The sequence below is a fragment of the Enhydra lutris genome, unplaced genomic scaffold (genome assembly GCF_002288905.1).
Source record: "Enhydra lutris kenyoni isolate GAN:26980312 unplaced genomic scaffold, ASM228890v2 scaffoldscaffold11, whole genome shotgun sequence".
NCBI lineage: Eukaryota > Metazoa > Chordata > Mammalia > Carnivora > Mustelidae > Enhydra > Enhydra lutris.
Window position 1 is genome coordinate 22522562 of NW_019154095.1, and position 22363 is coordinate 22544924.

General features: G+C 37.1%; 1 protein-coding gene across 1 annotated transcript in view; it reads right to left on the bottom strand.

Annotated features, from left to right (window-relative positions):
* Nucleotides 1–3074: 3074 nt before the first annotated feature.
* LOC111144486 (macrophage scavenger receptor 1) overlaps nucleotides 3075–22363 on the bottom strand; it is an 84397-nt gene continuing 65108 nt past the window's right edge. Inside the window, exons 9-10 of the mRNA XM_022498786.1 lie at nucleotides 15388–15576; nucleotides 3075–4766 (exon numbers count right to left, since the gene is read on the bottom strand). Coding sequence (XP_022354494.1) covers nucleotides 4633–4766; nucleotides 15388–15576 — 323 coding nt within the window. The 3' untranslated portion in view covers nucleotides 3075–4632. The remainder of the gene's footprint in view (nucleotides 4767–15387; nucleotides 15577–22363) is intronic.

The following is a 22363-nucleotide window of genomic DNA, read 5'->3' on the forward strand; positions in this document are numbered from 1 at the left end:
TATTTATTTATTTATTTATTTCTGGGACTACAATGCATGGTTCCGTCCAGTGGACAACGACCCTCAGGTACCTTAGGTTCTTTTTACTTTTCCTCATTTTTTTTTTCTTTCTGCTTCTCAGATTCAAGAGGTTCAATTGTCCTATCTTTAAATTAGCCAGTTCTTTCCTCCGGCTTGTTCATATCCGCTGCTAAACTCTTCTAGTGAATTTTTCACATTGCTAATTGTACATTTTAGATCCAAATTTTGACTCTTTTTTCTTGTTTTCTAATTTCTATCTTTTCATTGATATTCTCATTTTAATGCATTGTTCCTGATTGCCTTTAGTTCTTTGTGTTTTTTAAAAAATCACATTTTAGCAGTTGTTTTACTTTGTTGAGTACGTCCAACCCTGGACTTCCTCAGGGACCATTTTCTGTCAATCTGTTTTCTCCTTTTGTGGGGGTAACTTTCCTATTTCTTTGTATGACTGGGATTTTTTTGGTCGTTATTGAAAACTGGACCTTGGACTATCATGTGGTAACCCCGAAAGGCAGATTCTCCCCCTTCCCTATGGTTTGTTCTGTTTTTCTTCCTTGAAGGCTGTAGTGGTCTACTTGCTTAGTTACTTCCCAAAACTGATTTTTGCAAAGACGGTGTTCCTTATGCGGGAGCTCACTGCAGTCTCTGTTGCTTGGTTTCTGTTCCACTAGTGTCTTTGAACACCAGGAACTAGAAACCAAAAATAAGCCTCCCTTTCCTCCAAGGAACCCATAACCAAACAAAAAACACTAACAACAGCAAAAACAAAAGCCACCTGTCCCAGTCTTTGCGGATGTGCGTGTATCTTGCCCTGGGCACGTGCAGTTTTCTGCAGTCCTCTGTACATGTGGCTTTTAAAAAATGTCCTTAGAAGCTCTGCCGGGCTTTTGCTCGCAGGTCTTGTGTGATCCATTGTATGTCTCAACTGTAACCTTTGGCTCCCGGCATGTAAGGGTCGTTATTGAAGTCTGTAGAGTTTTTGAGCAAGGCACGCTGCTTTTCCAGCTAGAGCTCCAAGTTGAGCACAACAGGGTTGAAGGCAAGTTTGCACCCATCCTTCAGGGAGTCTTCATGGGAGTTCACCCTGACACACACAAGCACTTGCGAAGAAGGCTTGTCCTGCGTCCTCTGGAATCGTGGGCCAGGGTTCCAAACGAGGAACCTCTGCGGTGGCTGTCTCATGACCAAATCGGGAGTGGTTAGGACAAGGGTGAGTAAAAATGCCACAGAACATCCCTGTTGTCTGGAAGTTGCCTTTCTCTTGACTCAGCATTTGCTTAGTTGCTGTAAAATTTTGACTGTTTTCCAGAGGACTGAGGAGGTTGGTTCTGATGACTTGTACTTGTTTCTCAATGTTTCTGTGGGGGATGAGCACGTGGGGCTGCCTCTTCCACTATTTTGCTGATGTCACGCTTCCTAATTTTTCTTTCTGTTTAGGTAAATATTCTAAATAATAACCCATACCTGAAACAAATTTTTTGTTAACAGATAATACAAGTATAAAAATAACTTTACATGTTACAATGAAATTCAAAAACTAGAGTACTCTATAGTAAACAAGAGCTGATGAATATCAGAAAGGAATAGTGTTCCATTTTGTGATGTGACAAGAATATTGATTCGATTAAAGAAAACCCTGTGAAAATCTGTCACCTAACATTTACTAAGGAAAAAGCAGAGTTAAAAAAAGTCAGGCTACATTGCGGTTATATGCTTGATAAAAAGCTATATCTAGTGCCAATCACATATTCCTAAAATCCCTGCATTCCATTTGAATGTATTAAAAAAATACCTCAACAGAAGCATCTCCTAATTGTACTCTCTGTGGAAACACTGTTAATTGTCCACCTGACGGTCATTCACTTGTTCCCATTCTCTGCCAGAATCTTGATTTCATTTAGTGAACATGGTCCCTTGACCTTTCATGAACCTTGAGCTCTTCCAACTCTGGAGAATGAATAATTGTTATTATTCTAATCCGATGATAGTAAGTTTGTATATCTCTTGCCAATGACTGGGTTAAGCATGAGCATCCTAGCAATCCTGATCACATATACATTTCTGAGGCCGCAAATATTCCATTTCCCTCTTAATCACAAGCATTACTATATGATTTGTAAGAGGTATATGCCCCAAGTGCACATTTTGAGCACAGACTACAATGGTTCATAATTTATGGAAAAATTGAAAGTTTTTACTTGAAATTATTTGTTCATATAACTGAGGGGAAGTATGTTTGGTTCTTAATTATCAACTGATATTCTTATTTTCTACTTCCCTATTCTTTTAAAAAATTATTTTAATGCACACAGCATTTATTTTGATGCATGGCTAGATAAATGGAATGCAATGATTCTGGTCAGGTGGTCTTTCCTTTTTTGCTTCCCTCTTTCCCTCTTTATCTCCTTTTCCTCCTTCCCTCCCTCTGTCCCACCCCCCTTCCACTCTCTCTTCCATCAGTCCTTCCCCAAATCACCACTTCCTGAAGGAGTTAATGCAATTCACCATTCCAAAAGAAAGGTCCCAAATATAGTGGCAAAGTTAAGCTCTTTTCTAGACCAGATTGAGTTGAGTAACCCAATTACAAAAAGGACTCTCTTGGTTTTAAGGACACAAATGTCTATATATAGGTGGAAAATCAGTATCCATATACCCTACATCAACATAGCATGTGGCACCCATAAGCACTGATCCCAGACATCTCATGTAGGCTGCTATGTAAAGGATTCTTTTTATTTATTTATTTTTAAGATTTTATTTATTTGGCAGAGAGAGAGAGAGAGATTGAGAGAGAGAGAGAGTGCAAACACAAGCAGGGTGATAGCAGGCAAAGGGAGAAGCAGGCTCCCTACTGAGCAAGAAGCCCAATGCAGGACTCCAACCCAGGACCCTGCGATCATGACCTGAGCTAAAAGCACATCCTTAACCGACTGAGCCACCCAGGGTCCCTGCAAAGGATTCCTTTTAATACTATCTTGTTTGCCATCTGAAGGAAACACCTAGACAATGCAGTTGAGCCCAAGAACTTAATAACCCGCGGAATGTAGGGCCAGGGTTTGGAGACAGTTTGTCTAGGTTGAGAGCCCATTCTCTTAGCCACAAAATTACATTGGAGAAAATAACTCGTGTTTAACAAGTAGAAGAATGTAACATGATAAAAGGGCATTTTCAGCAGGCCATTTCCAGTACTTCCAGTTCCATGAGAATTTTTGCCTTTGCAAGCGAGAAGCAGGGAATCTACTCTGGCTACTATTTGTGAAGTGAGACTTCAGGAGTGGAAAGAATGCATCAGCCCATGGTTTTGCTGATCACCCTTCAAGAGAGAAGAGTGGAGCCATTCCAGACTAGTACTACTTCCTCATCACATGCCCCTTGGGGTGGCATTTAGAAAACTTGAAAATTATATTCTTCTCTGGGCTAGATTATACTCGATTGGGCTTCAAGAGCAATCCCTGGTCTTTCTTCCTGTATACCTAGACAGCTGGGGACAGGCACTGGGTTCCAGGTGACCTTCCACATTCTAAGATGTACCCTGGTGATGGGCTGACCATTGGTAAGGTACTGTTTTGACATGCGTAAGGTCATTGATCTTTGAGAGCTACAGATATCTCTCTCTGTCTCTCTTTCTCTCTCTCTCTTTCTGCTTGCAATTGTTCATGGACTCCATGAAAGGCTTCAAAGAAGGGTAGTTGAAACTACGGTCTGTGCTCAAGACATTTGTATGCTGTTATTTAAAGTGGAGCCATTTAGATTGGAAAGTGTATTTACATTTTAAACACAGCATTCTGGAATGATAACAACTATTCAACTTAATTTAAAATGCACATCAAATTGAGCTCCGTGTTGAAATGACATTTTTGATCCACCAATTATCGAGACACATATAGTGATGGGGAGCCTGTGCCTTTTCTCAGAAGCCCTTTTTCTAACACATGGGTCAGTAAAAACAAACAAAAACTGTCAGTACATGATCATGTAAAATAATCATGTTGGTTTTCTTAATCATCATGTTATTATTGACCATGTGAAATCTGCTAAGTTTTTCATCATGCCCAGAATATATCATGAACAATGCTACCTAACAGCCAAGTTACTGCACATGCAGAAATCTTAATGGCCAGATAAAACGTTTTCTCAAAAAATGTGTATGGCTAGAGATTTCATGAACTTGGCACAAAAGAACTCTTCCAATCTTCTCATTATTAAGAAACTGATTAAATTAAAGTCAATTAAATAGATTACAAAGAAGACAAAAATGACAAAAATTGTCATCCTGTGAAGAGATCCGTTAAAGTCAATGGCTGGAAGGTGTTTCCATTATCATTGGCATTTGTGATCGAGAAGCCTTAAACTTCAGTACATTCCATTCGATATATGTCATTATATTAGAAATTCCATTTAGAAACCTAAAGAAGTTGAAATGGTTCAAATGCAGATCTATAGCAAGCATGAAGGTGTCCAATATGTTTATCCAGTGATTTTAAAATATTCCTTTTCTTTAGACAAAATTCCTAATCTCTTAAATATTTACTGAACTGATATTAATGGAGCAGAATAATAAAAGTATTTTTGCCACAATGATTCCACGAAGGTGAAAGAAAGTACGATACATTATAAAGTGCAAGTGACTCCAGCATCTTCAGCGTGTGAACAGCCTCTCACCCCCCATTGGCTAATTTTACAGTCTTCGATAGATGATTCTCTCCCAAAACAAAATACTTCATTCAGCCAAATTGGACCAGTACCTGCAGAAGTCAGATACAAATGCGTTAGTAAGTATGGTTTTCGGGTTTCTATCTAAGTGGGAAAAAACATTATTTTATACACTAATTTAACAACAAAGGGTCAAATATCATCTATATACAAGTTCTGTGCTTTCTCTTAGGATTCAAAAATTAATCTCCTGCCCCTGAAAACTTATATGTTCTGTCAGTGAGTAAACTAAGTACAAAGTAGTAAGAACTGTAACAAAGGTACATACACAGCTCAGTGAAATCATAAATAAAACACTGAATGGTTTGAACAGACTGGTTTTGGTTTTAGAAATAAGAAAGGAAATAAGCTTTACTGATCATAGGCATATGTCGTGACCTGATGGTCTGAGAACATCTGTATGAGGCATTCTCTGAAATGTTACCATATACTAGAGTTCTTTTCTTGGCTTCCAGGGTTTTGCCATTTACATGCGTGGTTTACCAAATATATTATCTATTTTTATTTAAACTAAGACTAATAAAATGAGCAAAGGACTTACAAACTATCCTGAAAGAAGACCATAGATTATTAATTGCAGGCAAAGGTAGACAAAAACAAAATGGCAGAGCTAATGCTCTCTTTATCTTGAACTCTTCCACAGACACGTTAGAAGGGAAAATGGCCGTCAGCAGCAGGCTACCGGGGAGATACCGAGCTAACTAAATATGCAAACTTAACTGCCACACTGAAGATAAGGACATTATTTTATCAATGAATACAAAAACAAGGGCATTTTGAAAGGCATCCAAGCATGCCAAAAAAAGTTCACTTTAAAAATAATGTTCGGAAATATTTTTCTGGTATTCTCTAATGATTTTCTGCATGTATCATATTTAATAGTTCCCCTTTCTTTTACACTTAAGACAGTTAGAAATGGAACCTTTGAAAAACCTCTAAATGAAAGATTGCATTGGGTTTTGTTAAATATATATCATGCAAACTTCCTGATGAGTTTTCGAGAATATTTCATGCCATCAAGAAACATGATTTAGCAGCTAAACTTCAAAAAACCCCTTAGCAAGACTAGTGGATGGTAAATAAATATCTTAATCCTTTCAGCATAGTCAATAATACATTTCTTCAATCTGGATCAATATGATGTTGAAAGGTTCTCTTTCGGTCACAGAGCTGTAGAAAACCTACTTAGAAATAACTTCAGCTCAGAAACAGACCTTGTGTAGCTATGACACAGTGCTAGATGAAGACTTTTTTTTCAAAGAGGCATGTATAATGGCACACATAATGACATCCCTCTTGCTGATTATTCAAGTATTCTGTGGATTCAGAAAGCAAGAATTTATGTACGTGGCTGACAGTGTGCATAATTATACAGTAGTATGTGCAGATGTGAAAAAATTACAAATATTTTTATAACCACTGTGTGGATAACATTTGGCCTAATCTTAAAAAATGGACAGAGCTTTTCCATGTATAAAAAAGAAGTTATTCCATATAATGGGGGCAGCCTGAAAAGGCTTGATGTATTACAAGAGTCAATGGTATCCTGGCATCTAAAACACAAAGTACATTCATGAGGGACAAGGACTCATTGGGAAGGCTGGATAGAAAGCCAGGGCCATGCTTTACAATATCCAAAATTTTATAATAAGTCACCAAAAGAAATGATGTCATCAGAGCTAAATTTTAGAAATGTATGTCTGACAGAAATGTGGAAGTTGGATTAAAGAAAAAAAATCTGTAAACCAGAAGGACATTTAACAGGATGCCTGTGGAGAGATTTCCTCTGAAGTCTCAAGTATTTATTTACTCTTAGAATTAGATAGGAAATTTGTATTTCCACCTCTAAAATAAATTGTGCATTCACTTAATCTTTAGTAATTTGTTCCTTTACTAGAAAGATCCAAACATGGGACAAAATTATATTGAGGTTTATGCTACCAAAGTAATTAGGAACTTTGTATTGTTCATTTCATATAATAGTAATTAAATCACTCGTGTCCAAACAATGTTTCTATTAGAAAAGAAAGGTTTTCCCCGGCTTATTAATTATAAAAGTAGTAATCTGGAGAGTGCAAGTATTTTTTGAAATGTTTATAACGGAGTGAGCCCTTTCTGGCTTGAAATTTTAAGGCAGATAAAAAGGAAAAGATCCGGGAAATATAATCTCAAAATCAGAAACCTTACCAGGAATGCTGCTTTTGTTCCCAAGTTGCTTTTAGTAGGTATAACCCAGTCTCTTTTGTGTTTGTGTGTCTGTATGTGTTGAGTATATTTGTGCGTGTGCTTCTTTTTAAATATATAAAGTCTATATAAACTTTTTGGGAGTCCCAAACAGTGACTCAAATTATAGCTAAATAATAATAATAATTGCACAAATGGTGACACTCCTCCCATGTGAATGTAGAGGAGAGTACAAACAGTGGGACATCTATAAACTGTACTTATTAGATGTACAGACATTTATAAATTGTATAAATAAACATAAGTAAAACTTTTGGTCAAAGCGGGGCTCGGTCATAACGGGGGACAAGAACAGTCAGGCTCTCTGGCAGGACACAGTGATGCTTTCACTCATTTTGTAGATCAAATCGTGGGATTTAGATCTCAGCAGCGCAGAAGTCTTACAACTCAGGAAAAGCGAATTAAGAACGAGAATCTTCCCAGTGGCCGTAGCACCAGCCGGGGCATCCCCATAGGGGCAGCAGAAGACAAATATTATTTAGTTGATCAATGTTCTGACGGGTGAACACAAATTTTTAGAAACAGCGGTAAAGGAATTTCTGAATGTTAGAATACCAAAGCTGTCGTCATAATAATGAGCATTTAAGCCCACTCTTTGAAGAATTAATGATGAGGCTGAAAACATTCAAAGTAACTTTTGATCTGTTCTCTCATTGAATCCTCAAATGACCTTCAAAACTTAAGTGCTTTCAAAGTGCCATTTTACTGTTGAGGAAAGGGAATATCAGGGGGGATAAGTAATCCACCCAGGGTCATGCAGCTAATACAGGATGGAGCCACCAGCCCTACCCCACGTCTGCCCTGAGCCAGTGCCTTTCATCAAGGATTCACGCAATCTTCGTTCTTAGATTCAATCATTCACCCAATCTGTTTTGGGTGAACAAAATCAAAATCAAAATCTATTCGTCCTTGAACTGTGAAAGCTTCTGTTGGAGGTAGAGACAGCAACTGAGGTCACAGAGGTACTTAGCAGCAGAATTGCTACTTGGATCTAGAACCCCAGTGCCTTTTCCACCAAAAAACACATGGATAAGATCAATACGCTGTGCGATTCTCCAAGTCTGGTCTTCAGCTGTGTGCAAAAGATTCCCAGGGAACACCCTAGGCCTTTTCACATATGATCTTTAAAATTTATATCTTCTAACGACCCTGTGAAATAATGGCAATTATCTCCACGTCACAGGTAAATAGTTAAACTGAGACTCAGAAAAAAAAAAATGTGTGCTTTTCTCCAAATAACAGAGAATAGAACCAAGAAACAGAACATGACGACATTTTAAAACTTGGTGCTATTCACTGACTGCATAGAAGCCCGAACAGAGTTATAAAAATAATTTTCCAAGATTTGTTTTTATTTTTACATTAATACATTCAGGACTATTGAGCCTAAGGGAAAAATTTATTTAACATGCATTTTCCATCTCATTCCAGATTGTTTTCTGCATTAAAAATTAATTCAAAGGTAGCCTAGTATTCATAAAATTTTACCTTCATGTAAACCTCAAAGATTAAAAAACAAGTTTGTTTTTATTTCTTTACATAATAATGATCTCTCAAGGATTATAGGTATTGCTGCTTTCATTGTTATTTGCCTCTGAACTATCTTTCCAGTTTGTGGGAAACTATGCAAAATTGACGTGTACAGTTTAGATTTTTTTTTTTAATTTTCTAATCCTATCTATGTATCATCCATCTGTTTATGTACCTGACCATGTACACATCTACAATTCTCTTTACAATTTGGGGGCAGGAGGGAGGGCACATTGACTGATTTTGTATTTCCAAAAGCACACAGCTATCAATGTGTTGTCCACGACTCCTGGAATTTCATGAGGCTGGTTTGTGATGTCTGAGAATATGCTTGACCTGTGATACCACTTCCTCTTAATCTCTTAAAAAAAAAAAAAAAACAAAAGATACTGGTATCTATTTCAAGGATTTGAGATTTTTTAATCTGATCTTGAATGACTCACCACTTTTCTGAAAAAAAAAAAAAAAAAAAAAAAAAGTCATCATATTTTATACATTAGCCGGAAAGATGGTACAGTGATGAGATTTGAGATTAGCTGTTGAGTAGATAACATGAAGAGGCAGAAACCACTGTTGGTTAGAAGTCTGAATGAATTTTAATTAAATCTAGTCATGGCTTGGTGATTTGAATCTGTGTTACTTTTAAGATTTCTAGTTGGGAAGTACTTTGTCATCAGCTTCCTCTTTGAGAGAAAAAAAGCTTTTGTTTTTTTGTGAGTTTTTTAAAACCAAAGGTAGAAACAGAGTGGGAATCAGAATCGAGGATGGGTAAACTATAGTTCTATGTTCTAGTGTAGCAGTTCTGAGGAGGACATTGATTTTCCCTGTTTTAGCAATGAGGCAGAATGAGGAGATGGGGTTGAAACAACTATGAGATTTCATTTACCTTTAAAATTCTATAATTCTAAGATTTTAAAGAAGCAAGCTCTGTAGAAATCAAATTCTTAAGGATAAAGAACTTAGAAGGACATTCTATTGAATGGAAAGACATAGGTTAAGGTGAGCCTCTTGACCCCTCCCCCACAACCACCATGATAGTTATATAAATTTGGGCGGGTCTTGGGACAGCTGTGTCAAGTTTACTTACAGAAATTTCTCTGTGTAAATTGGGGCTACCATGTCTAGTTTCACAGGCACTGTGAGCACGAAATGAGGTCATATAGTATGCACTTGATTAACAATACTATTACATACTTGGTATTGTTTTTGTTACCATAAGTAACAAAACAGGTCCATAGAGTTTTTAAACATAAAACTTTTTAACATAAAATTCACAAAAAAGTTACAAACTCTATGGACTCCAAACCAGCTTCCTTAACACCTGACGCCTGAACATCTACTTTTTAAATCTTCCAGTGTACAGGGAGCAGTCTGTAAGAATTTTGAGTTCTGACCCATTCATATATTTTATATCTGACATCGTTTTTACTCCCATTCTCTGGAGGATAAGTTCGGAGGGACAGTTATATTTTTGATCTCCTTCAGTTTATTCTTGTATTTTTAAAACTTTCACTTTAGAAAACTGATTATGAAAGGGGTACCAATAGAAGGTGATGCTTGTGCTTAGAATTTTCTTTTTCTTTTTTTTTTTTTTTAAGATTTTATTTACTTATTTGACAGAGATCACAAGTAGCCAGAGAGGCAGACAGAGAGAGAGGAAGGGAAGCAGGCTCCCCGCCGAGTAGAGAGCCCGATGCCAGGCTTGATCCCAGGACCCTGGGATCATGACCTTAGCCGAAGGCAGAGGCTTTAACCCACTGAGCCACCCAGGTGCCCTAGAATTTTCTTTTGTTTCTGCTTTCAAGTTTGGAGCTGCAGGACAACCTCCTGTAAACTCAGAAGATGAGCTCATTGCTCCGGGTCCAGCTCCAACTTCCTGCCTCAGTGTGCAGGCTCAGACACAGCTGGAGGACCACTGGGGTCTGATAGAGTTCACACAAGTTTGTTACCCAGAGGTCACGGGGTCCAGAGACTAGAAAGCCTTCATGGGGAAAGAAGCGACTCACTCTCCCTACCCTGCCCCACCCCATGCCCTGAGAAGCACCAGCAACCTGTCTGTGCTTCCTTAATTTTAACCTTTTTTGTCTACTCAGGAAAAAGAAAGATTACATTCCACTGTATGCAAAAGGTGCATCCAAAGGAAAGAACCTATTTATAGGAGTGGGCTCTAAGCTTTATTCCTATAAATCATTTTGCTTGCAGCTGCAAAGTAATTGTTCTTAAAGGTAACAAGGATTATCTTTGGTAAATCAGGTTTGCTATTTTAAAACCAGAAAGAAAAAGAGTAAGGGGGTGGGGAGGGAGGGAGAAAACTATGTTCAGAAAATTGTGTTTTTTCCTTTAAGGGGGGAATAACACAAAGGGTATAAATTTAAACTTTTTTCCTCTTGTTTCAGTTCCAGTAATAATGTATAATACAGTGTCAAACCAATTCTTCTTACTTTCCCAAGAGAACGACAAATAATTAAAACTTGAATGCAACTCTTTCCTCCTTTCCCCTACCCCTCCATTCATATTTCTACGTTTCCTTTCTGGTCGCCATCCTGCGTTCAGAATTATCTTTTCTTTTCCTCCTGAGTGAAACTATAAATTAAGGTGGGGGAGTGAAAAAACAAGGAGGAGTTGAAATAGGTTCACATAAAAAGGTTGTTTGCCGTGTCTAATCCCAAATCAGCTTGCAATAGAAGCCTGTTTCTGAAAAATACAACATACAATGAAGCAGATCATGAAATTTATTTCTCAGGTTCTTTTACTTGTGAACAAATAGCCTCAGTTCTATTATGTCTCCCAGCTCATCTTGCTTTATTTATTATTTTAAAATTTTCATCATCATTCTTTAATTGTTTTGGGGTGGAACTCTACACAGAGTTGACATCAGAGCAGGTCTGTCTTGAGTAGAGTGAGGACACTGTTGGGAGTCCCCATATGGGGCCCTTCCTCCGTTACACTTCTATAGAGTAGAAAATCACATTCACCTCTGTGACCCTTGGAACATCACTGATGTCATAGACAACCTAACACTAGTCTGACTGTTTGACCTTTCAAAGAGGATAGCAAATACCCTTGGAATTATACAGCAGGAGCTGTTGCCAGCAGTGATCTGTGCCCCGTATCGAGCAATGCTAGGAGTCAGGCTTTGTGCGGACGCTTTCTATATGCCAACCCATTTAAGATTCAGAGTAAATCTTACGTGGGTGTTATTATTCTTATTTTTTTGGAACCAAAATGGAATCTCTGAGACGTAAATAGCAGAGCTAAGGTTTCATCTCATATCTCCTTAGTTACAAAATTCTTAGGCTTTCCAGTTCATTCCAGTAGGCGCTTAAAAATGTGAAAGGAAAAACCAAATTCAGACATACCTGGTTGTTTCACTATAATAAAACTCTAGTATAATGTATAGAATCACCAACTATCATAAATACCCAGCCTCACTAAAAATGGCCCCTCATCTTAGAGAAGCAGCCAGTTATCTAAAGAAAACTTGAGAGAACTGTCTTCACACAGCCAAATAAATAATTTCACATAAGATGAAACTCTATTGTTTCATTAATTATTTAAATGGAAAACATTTTCTTCCAATAGTTCAGAATACTTATTTCCAACTCTTCTTATCAGTACTTGAGAACTGAAATCCCTAGAGATAAAAACAGAAATGAATGAAGGCTGTGGGGAAAGGATATTTTACTTATGAGATGAGGCCTTAATGCTAATGCAAGTGTAAGCCAATCATCTCCAATTTTGTGTACCACCTACGTTTGGAACTCAAGGGAAAACAGCTTTGTGTACCCCCAATGTTTACAGCAGCATCATCAACAATAGCCAAATTATGGAAAGAGCCCAAATGTCCAACGACTGATGAATGGATAAAGAAGATGTGGTATATATATATATATATATACACAGTGGAATATTACTCAACCATCAGAAGGAATGAAATTTTGCCATTTGCAATGACGTGGATGGACTAGAGAGTATTATGCTGAGTGAAATAAGTCAGCCAGAGGAAGACAAATACCATATGATTTCATTGATAGGTAGAATATAAGAAGCCAAATAGATGAACATAGGAAAGGGGGAAAAAAAGAGAGGGAGGCAAGCCGTAAGAGACTCTTAACTATAGAGAAAAAACTGAGGGTTGTTTGGAGGGAGGCGTGTGGGGGATGGGCTAGATGGGTATGGGCATTAAGGAGGGCACTTTTTGGGATGAGCACTGGAGTGTTACATGTAAGTGATGAGTCACTAAATCCTACTCCTGAAACCATATCACACTATACGTTAACTAACTAGAACTTAAATAAAAATTTGAAACAACAGTAACAACAATGAAAAGGAAACAGCTTTGAAATCTAAGGCACTAAGCTTCATATTCAGTGAAGAAATGAAACTGGGGAACATCTTGTTTGCCATTCTTCCATAGATCATATTTTGCCAACCCTTATTAGTTTTCCCTTAATTAAGGTACATATGCTACCCTATTGCTCTGATTTTGGTTTTTCCTTTGTAATAGAGGAACAGTTTACTTCAAGATATAAGAGATTAATAAACAGCAATATGGGGCTTGTTTTGTAAAGACACAAAATTAAATGTCAACTCTGGATAAAGTAAGCTATGAAACTAGTCATCTTGATGAAAGTTTTTTTTTAGGATAGTTTTCTCTTTTTGGATTGAGCTATTTAGCTCATGCTGATTATCTGAACAAATGGCAAACTATATTTCACTTTGTCAACATAGGCACATCCTAATAACTCATTCACATGTTGTTATTCCTAAAACTGAAGAATTTTAGCCATCTACCAGGAGAGTAAGTCACCATCAATGAAAATTGTATGTCATCTATTTGCAACATGGCTCTTCACTTCATAGATGCTAATAGTCATTTGAAATGTTTTAGATGATTAAGTATTTGAAATAAATGGCCTTTTATGCTGTGGATCTTAGTTCCCATAGAAATAAATTCTGTCCCCATACAACACTGGAAACTCAGATTGGCAGCTTGGTTTTGCTAAATGATTGACTGATTGATTTGATCTCTAGTGACCAAGAGTTGGGGATTTTTAAATTTTGTTTTCTTCTTCTCTGGAGGAAAAAAAAAAAAAAAGTCAGGCTTATTGACTTTAAAACCTTTTGCTTTTTACAGGTGCAAGAATGATTTTAGTCCCGTTGGGGATTTTTAAATTTTGTTTTCTTCTTCTCTGGAGGAAAAAAAATAAAAGTCAGGCTTATTGACTTTAAAACCTTTTGCTTTTTACAGGTGCAAGAATGATTTTAGTCCCGTACTTTCCAACCTGGGGAGAAAATTCTGAAAATGTAGTAGAGATGGAACATATGGAAATTCCAAACATCTATTTAGTTGTAGCAAATTACAGATCTTTTCTATTTCCTTTGTTTCTTCTATTCAAACCTATAAGGAACAAATAAAAAACTGGGCCGGGGCTGAAATTCTCACCATCGCCACTCTCTTTTGTCTTATCTCACTTCTTCATAGGAGGCTAAATGATATTTCTGACTTCCAAAGACTTTGGAACCTGGATCTTTGCTTTAATTTACCTTTTAAATCTGATACAGTGAGTTCATTTAGGTAAAGGAACAAAGATATAACTGTGAACTCTCATTAGTACCATTCACCTGTTTAGCACAATGCTGACCCATAGTCATAGCATAACATTACTTAATATCTTTTACGGATTTAAGAAATCTGTCTTATACTGTTGCAGTTTTTTTATATGATTTGATACATTGCCCTATTTTATCACTATAGACAAAATAGCAGCAACAACAGATAATCTAATTTCTATAATTTTGCACACAATTTCTTCTTGCCCATATCTGTCTAAAACAACACTTATGAAATCAACAGGCCTTTTTTTTTTGTTTTTGTTTTTGTTTTTTTTTTGGTCAACATCAACTTCAGAGAAGCCAATTATTTATTTATCAGATTTGGACAGTGGAACAAATAAGTAAAAAATACTGACTTTAAAAGTCTAATTTATACCGTTACTTTTTTCTAATCTCTTTGTCATTTAGGATTGAAACACCTGTATGTTTAATTATGTATAAAGCCTATATTGTAAGGTACCCGTTTAGAAAAAAAAAAAAGAGACATTAAAAATGTCACGAGTATACATTCAAATCTTTTGTCCTCTGCAAATTTTCTTCCCAGCTCTCTAATACATTTATAAGTTACTGAGCCATCCAGGTAAAAATACACAAATGCACGCAACAAAAGAATTATTCGATCTTTTATCAACCTCAGATAGAGGGGAAAGTAACTTTCCTCTTCCCTTATTTCTCACCATGTCTTAAAGGATTTGGAGAAATCATAAGTAGTAGGTATGCAGAACCCATGTAATTGCTTCTTTCTCTTTCATGGTTCCTCACGGTCCTTTCAGAACACAGGTGCTCCACCAGGCACCAAGGATAGCTCTCATTTCTGTGAGATACAACCGGGAGGTAAAAGCACAAGCTGATGCCCTCCTCTCCAGTCACACAGAAGAGAGAACACATGAGTGAGCACATGGGATTGCTCAGATGCCCACAAAACCCAGACGCATCAAGTGAGCTTCCCAGGATTGTCTGTAGTTCACTTGTCACTATTTCTCCTGTTCTACTTTACCAGTCTTTCTGTTTTCCTCATGTTAGTGTTCTCCACCTAACCAGATGAGTCTAAATAAAATTTAAACATTAAAGATTGTCTGATAGCATATGTCATTTTAAAAATATCTTTCTTTTCATTTCTGCCTTCTAGGAAAAGCCATTCAAAAAACTCCTATGTAGGATTTTTCTTCCTATTTTGTATGTTCCTGCTGCTACTTTATTCTATGTACTAGAGAATGCCTACATTTCATTTAAATATGTGTGTGTGTTTATCTTTTTAATTACCTTGTCCAAAGCGAGCTCCTTTATGCACAGTTTGAACGCCTTGGTATCCCAAACTCCTACAGATGACCAGTCCACCTCGCAGTTCCCAGTGGTCGTCACACACTGTGCCCCACTGGCCACTGTGGAAAATCTCCACTCTGCCCTCATGAGGACCTCTACCGCCAACCAGTCGTACTGTCTTAAATGGAGCTGTAACAAAAACAAGTGGTGGTTAATTATATATAAATATTTTTTTATAATACTTAAAAAATTAACATTTTTTTTCCAGTAAGTTGAACTATGGAAATAAATATTAAACTTTCTAGCACCACCTGTTGGTAAAGAGTTTAATTACAAGTATTGAATTAGTCAAAACTGAAGAATAAAATCTATTCTCTCTGTTTCAACATTTATGAGTTACATATAAAATTTATATAAGTTATACATAGGATAAAACGTCCAAGATCACATTCCAATGACTTTAAAGTTCAATAGCTACAAGTTTGTTAATGTCCTGTAGGCTTTTCATACTATTTTGAAAAATTTATATAACGAATTGATTTATTTTCTTGCCACACTAACACACAAACTGGAACACAAAATCCAGTGACTTTTTGATATAGGAGGTTGAGGAGAAGAGATTTTATAATATTATAAACACAAAAATAGATGACCAAACATCCTATCTTTTACCCAGAGAATCAAGATAACCATAGTGATGATATTTATTACTTTGGATATTTTGAGAAATCACTAAAGCAATAAATGCTGTGAAGAAATATACCAAGTTTGTGATTATAAAAATAATTTTGTTCTTCAATTTTTAGTCAATCTGCTATATACAATAAACTTTTATACAATTTTGATCATGTGCAATTTTAAATATGAAACGACTCCTATTTTTAAAAATATACGTTATGAGGGGCGCCTGGGTGGCTCAATGGCTTAAGCCTCTGCCTTCAGCTCAGGTCATGGTCTCAGGGTCCTGGGATCAAGCCCCACATTGGGCTCTCTGCTCAGCGGGGAGCCTGCCTCCCCCTCTCTCTCTGCCTGCCTCTCTGCCTACTTGTGATCTCTCTCTCTCTGTGTCAAATAAATAAATAAAAATCTTAAAAAAATATATACGTTATGAACCTAGAGACAGAAGAATAAAAGTGTGTAATTAATATTAAAAAAACAGGTCACTTGGAGAATCAAGCTTTCTTTTTCTTTTTTTTAAGATTTTATTTATTTATTTGACAGAGATCACAAGTAGGCAGAGAGGCAGGCAGAGAGAGAGAGGGAAGCAGGCTCCCTGTTGAGCAGAGGGCCCGATGCGGGGCTCGATCCCAGGTCCCTGAGATTATGACCTGAGCAGAAGGCAGAGGCTTAACCCACTGAGCCACCCAGGCACCCTGAGAATCAAGCTTTCTTTAAAGAATTTATATTCTAGTAAATATTTTTTAAAAAATCATTTGGCTGAAGAACAGAATGAAAGGCAGAGACAAAGTATTTTTTAAAAATTAAGATAGTGCCAAATAAAAATAATAGTATTCTCTAATAATCATAAAAAGCCAATGAATAAGTGCAGTTCTATTTAAATCTTTCCAAATACAAGTTTGAGAAGCACTATAGTATAAAAAAAAAAGCTATAACTATCAACAAAAATATCCCTCCAATGTGAAAATGGAGTATTAGGAAATGAGTTTACAAAGCTCAATAATTCAAGACATATCCAGTAACTTTTTTTTTTCTAACTGGAATAAATTTTGTTAAAACCATAATCTAGTAACAAGCAAAGAAAATCAGCCATTTCCTATGACAAAACTGACTGAACCATACAGAAACATAAAAAGCTAACATGCTAATACGTAGTATTACAATAATTATTTTCTTGATTCTTCCAAAATAGAATTCAGTGCAAAATACTGAACTGATGTAATCATGCCCAAGTGCATAAGCCATTCCTCACTTACTAAAATGAGTATAAAACATTCTTAAAAGGAAAATAATTTGTTATTACGGTATTCAAACTTTCAATTACCAGTAAAATACCCATGTGACCCAATCATTCACTATAACTGCCTAAGAAAATAGGAAACAATTATCCAGGAGTGGATTGTTTGAAGTTTTAAAATATTATAGTCATGTAGTATTAACTAGTGCTACCCCGAAATGTTTGTTTTTATAAAAGTCAAATATAGCCAAGCATATGTTTATCATGACACTGTGACAAAACATACATCATATTCAAACATTTGATTATATGAGGTTGATGGTCTTATCACCCAAATAACTCAGTGAAAGCGTTCTCAGTGTGCATTCCTTAACTCCCAAAATGTTATTAAGAAGCCTGGCATCTCCTGGGACAGTCTCAAACTTTGGTATCTGTCTCAGTCTGTTCACGCTTTAACAGAATACCACAGGCTGGCTGGCTTGAACAATAGACATTTATTTCTCACAGTTCTAGAGCCTGGAAGTCCAAAACCAAGATGGTGGCATATTTGGCGGCCAGCTTCTTGGATTGTAGACAGTTAACACATTTCTAGAGTAAGAGTGGGGAGTCATTTCCTTGTTGAAGGTGAATTTTGAGCAAAGACAGTAAGTCTAGACCATAAAAGATATTTTAGTAATCTTAGTGTATTTATGCAATACTAATTATAAATGTGTTTAGATCTGTGTTCTTTTCTAGATCTATGACTTCAGAGAATAACAAAAGCAAAAAAACCAAGAGTCGGATAATCTGGATTTTAGTTCAGATTTCTGTGACCTTATTAAACCATGTAACCACTCTAAGACCAAAATTTTCAACTGTTAAAAAGAGAAAATGATTATTTGCTGTTAGTTATGTGTTCTCAGTTAATGCACAAAACTCGTGCCAGGTATTTTCCTGGGTTCCAGGAATTATATGAATAAAACGTGTATCTTGCCTTTAGGATTTTTGAGGTCATTGTGGAAATTAGAAGAAATAATGCATTTTTTATTTTTTATTTATTAATTTTAAAAGTTTATTTAAGGAATCTCCGAAACCCAACATGGAACTTGAACTCACCACCCTGAAATCAAGAATACCTGCTTTCCTGACCAAGTCAGCCAGGCACCCTGAAATAGTTCATTCTTTAAATTGGCTTACGAATCGGGACACCTGGGTGGCTCAGTTGGTTGGACGACTGCCTTGGGCTCAGGACATGATCCCGGAGTCCAGGGATCGAGTCCCACATCGGGCTCCCAGCTCCATGGGAAGTCTGCTTCTCCCTCTGACCTTCTCCTTGCTCATGCTCTCTCTCACTGTCTCTCGCTCAAATAAATAAATAAAATCTTTAAAAAAAAATTGGCTTACGAATATAAGTTCTTAATTTTACAAGTTAAAAACATTTTGAGGTTTATGTTTTGTGATGAAAGCATTGGCATGAATATTATCTGTGATATTAATTACTTAATTCATGAAAAAATTTTGTTTTACTAATTCCCTTTCTAATGCTTATCCTTCTCAAAAAGTTCTCAATCAACTGGGATAATTTTCTGCAGATAGACAAAACATACTCTAATTTCAGACGTGCGTATGAGCTTTATTTCCAAACATGAGTTTGTTTACTATTTTGAAGGGACCCTTCTATACCAGTAATGAGTCAACTAGGGTCCAGGGGCCAATTACAGCCTGCTGTCTGTTTTGTAAATAAAGCTTCTGAGCAGCAAAGGAAACAGTCAACAAAACAAAGAGGCAACCCACAGAATGGGAGAAGATATTTGCAAATGACAGTACAGACAAAAGGTTGATATCCAGGATCTATAAAGAACTTCTTAAACTCAACACACACAAAACAGATAATCATGTCAAAAAATGGGCAGAAGACATGAACAGACACTTCTCCAATGAAGACATACAAATGGCTATCAGACACATGAAAAAATGTTCATCATCACTAGCCATCAGGGAAATTAAAATTAAAACCACATTGAGATACCACCTTATACCAGTTAGAATGGCCAAAATTAGCAAGACAGGAAACAACGTGTGTTGGAGAGGATGTGGAGAAAGGGGAAACCTCTTACACTGTTGGTGGGAATGCAAGTTTGGTGCAGCCACTTTGGAGAACAGTGTGGAGATTCCTCAAGAAATTAAAAATAGAGCTTCCCTATGACCCTGCAATTGCACTACTGGGTATCTACCCCAAAGATACAGATGGAGTGAAAAGAAGGGCCATCTGTACCCCAATGTTTATAGCAGCAATGGCCACGGTCGCCAAACTGTGGAAAGAACCAAGATGCCCTTCAACGGACGAATGGATAAGGAAGATGTGGTCCGTATACACTTTGGAGTATTATGCCTCCACCAGAAAGGATGAATACCCAACTTTTGTGGCAACATGGACGGGACTGGAAGAGATTATGCTGAGTGAAATAAGCCAAGCAGAGAGAGTCAATTATCATTATCATATGGTTTCATTTATTTGTGGAGCATAACAAATAACATGGAGGACAAGGGGAGATGGGGAGGAGAAGGGAGTTGAGGGAAATTGGAAGGGGAGATGAGCCATGAGAGACTATGGACTCTGAAAAACAATCTGAGGGTTTTGAAGGGGCGGGGAGTGGGAGGCTGGGGGAACCTGGTGGTGGGTATTATGGAGGGCACGCATTGCATGGAGCACTGGGTGTGGTGCATAAACAATGAATTCTGTTACACTGAAAAGAAATAAATAATTAAAAAAAAAGTTTTATTGGAATTCAGCCATGCCCATTAGTTTACATAGTGCCTAATGCTGCTTTTAGGCTACAACAGGAGAGGTGAATAGTTGTGACTGAGACCTTCTGGCATGAACAACAAAAATATCTACTATTTTGCATGCAGAAAAAGCTGGCCAACCCCTGGTATAGGGGAACACACAATATGTAGGCTAGAATGACAGAGGATTTTTTTTTTAAAGATTTTTTATTTATTTGACAGACAGAGATCACAAGTAGGCAGAGAGGCAGGGAGGAAGCAGGCTCCCTGCCAAGCAGAGAGCCTGATGCAGAGAGCCCCAGGCGGGGCTGGATCCCAGGACCCTGAGATCATGACCTGAGCCGAAGGCAGAGGCTTTAACCTACTGAGCCACCCAGGTGCCCCTGACAGAGGATTTCTGTAGGGATACGCCTGCCAGGGATCCTGGAGCAAATAACATCATGACTCATCGCTGCTTTCCTCTCCAGTCTGACTGTGAACCCCTCCATCCCTGCACGTCTTGCTCCTTTTATTTCGGTTATATAACTGCTTATATTTCCCAGATAACCCATATTCTCCCATATTTCTGGGGCTTTGATCCCTGTCTGGAATGCTCCCCCACACCCATCCTTCCCACACACACCTTCCAGTTCTCTACTTTCAATCCCAGGGTTTGGATAGGGTTCCCTCTTCCAACTTCCATAGCACTCCTGAACCACCAGAGCACTGCACACTTGTTAATTTCCTCCACAAAATTAAGATCTTTACATTTAACATTTCAGCACCTGACAGAATGCAGGTTTTCACTTAGGAATCCATGAAGAGTTATGGTATGTATGTATGTATGTATGTAAGAAAGAAAGAAAGAAAGAAAGAGAAAGAAAAGAAAGAAAGGAAAAAAGAAAGAAAAGAAAAAGAAAGAAAGAAAGAAAGAAAGAAGAATGAATGAATCACTGTGAGCTCTTCCTGATATGCAAACTGCATTGCCTGAGTGGATTAAGTTGGTAAACATTTAAAATATCAAACAACAGAAGACAGAGAATCCAGTATTTCACAAGTCTCTACAGGGAATACTGTTTCTATGTATAGAAGCAATAAGGTAAAATCATAAAGGAAAAACTGGTTTAACAGAGCTAAACAGGAATCCCATTATGGGGGGAAAAAACCGATGTGACTACTGAGAGCCCCCCAAGGCGGAGGATGATCAGAAGCCTTATGCATTCTAAAATGGTTTTGCGGGTTCAGAGGATTTATTTCTTATTGGCAGACTAATGTTAAATAGAATCTTGGGACTAAATGTCAATTCAATTTACAATGAGAAATGTAATTGCCTCAAAAACTGAAATATTTGTATCTGTTTGACAAGGCCATTTTCTCCCCATGGGCAATCTGCATAGGAAGTCAAATTCCAATCAGTGAATTATTGGCTTAATTAATTTATTAATTTACAGTGAGACACAGCAGTGAGGTTTTGCCCCTGGGACCGACCAACACTGTTTGGTTAACACATTTTTCTTTATATATGTTAAAACATTCAATCAGGTGAGGTGATTTGACATATCTCTACTCTGATTCACTGTAGTTTCACTTTCTACAAGCAATCTCACTCTTCTTATATCCCAGCTCTGAAGGGAAGATAGGTACTGATCATTTCTATGTATTCTTAAAAGTCTGTATATAAAATGAAAACTATATAAAATATTTATTATAGTAATAGTTTATTCATATTTCTATGAATGTAAGATACCAAAAGAAAAATACGTAATAGAGCAGATAATTTACAAAAGGTTTTGTAATTTAATCTGAAGAAATAATTCCAAATATAAAAGTTAACAATTTTGGAGGTTATTTTTGCTTTGTTTACTGTAAGCTTATTTTTAAAAATATTTATTTATTTGACAGAGAGAGAGAGAGAAAGAGAGCACAAGCTGGGGGAGCAGCAGGCAGAGGAAGAGGGAGAAGAGACTCCCCTGCTGGGCAGGGCTCAAGACTTGATCCCAGGACCCTAGAATCATAATCTGAGACAAAGGCAGATGCTTAACTCACTGAGCCACCCAGGTGTCCCTAAAAATAACCCTTGAGGAGTTTAGTTATTTCAACTATTATCATATTTACCTCATGGTCACGGTTTATTGGAATTAGGATTTAGGGTTAAATTTATTTCAGTGGTATTTATTATATTTGCATTCCAACTGTTAATAAATTAAAAAAATATGATTGTGGTTTAACCTGGAAGTCCTCACAATGTGGCTAAATTCCTCTAGAAAGGGAGGTATTTAGGTATGAAAGAAAGGTACAACCTGGGTATCAGATATT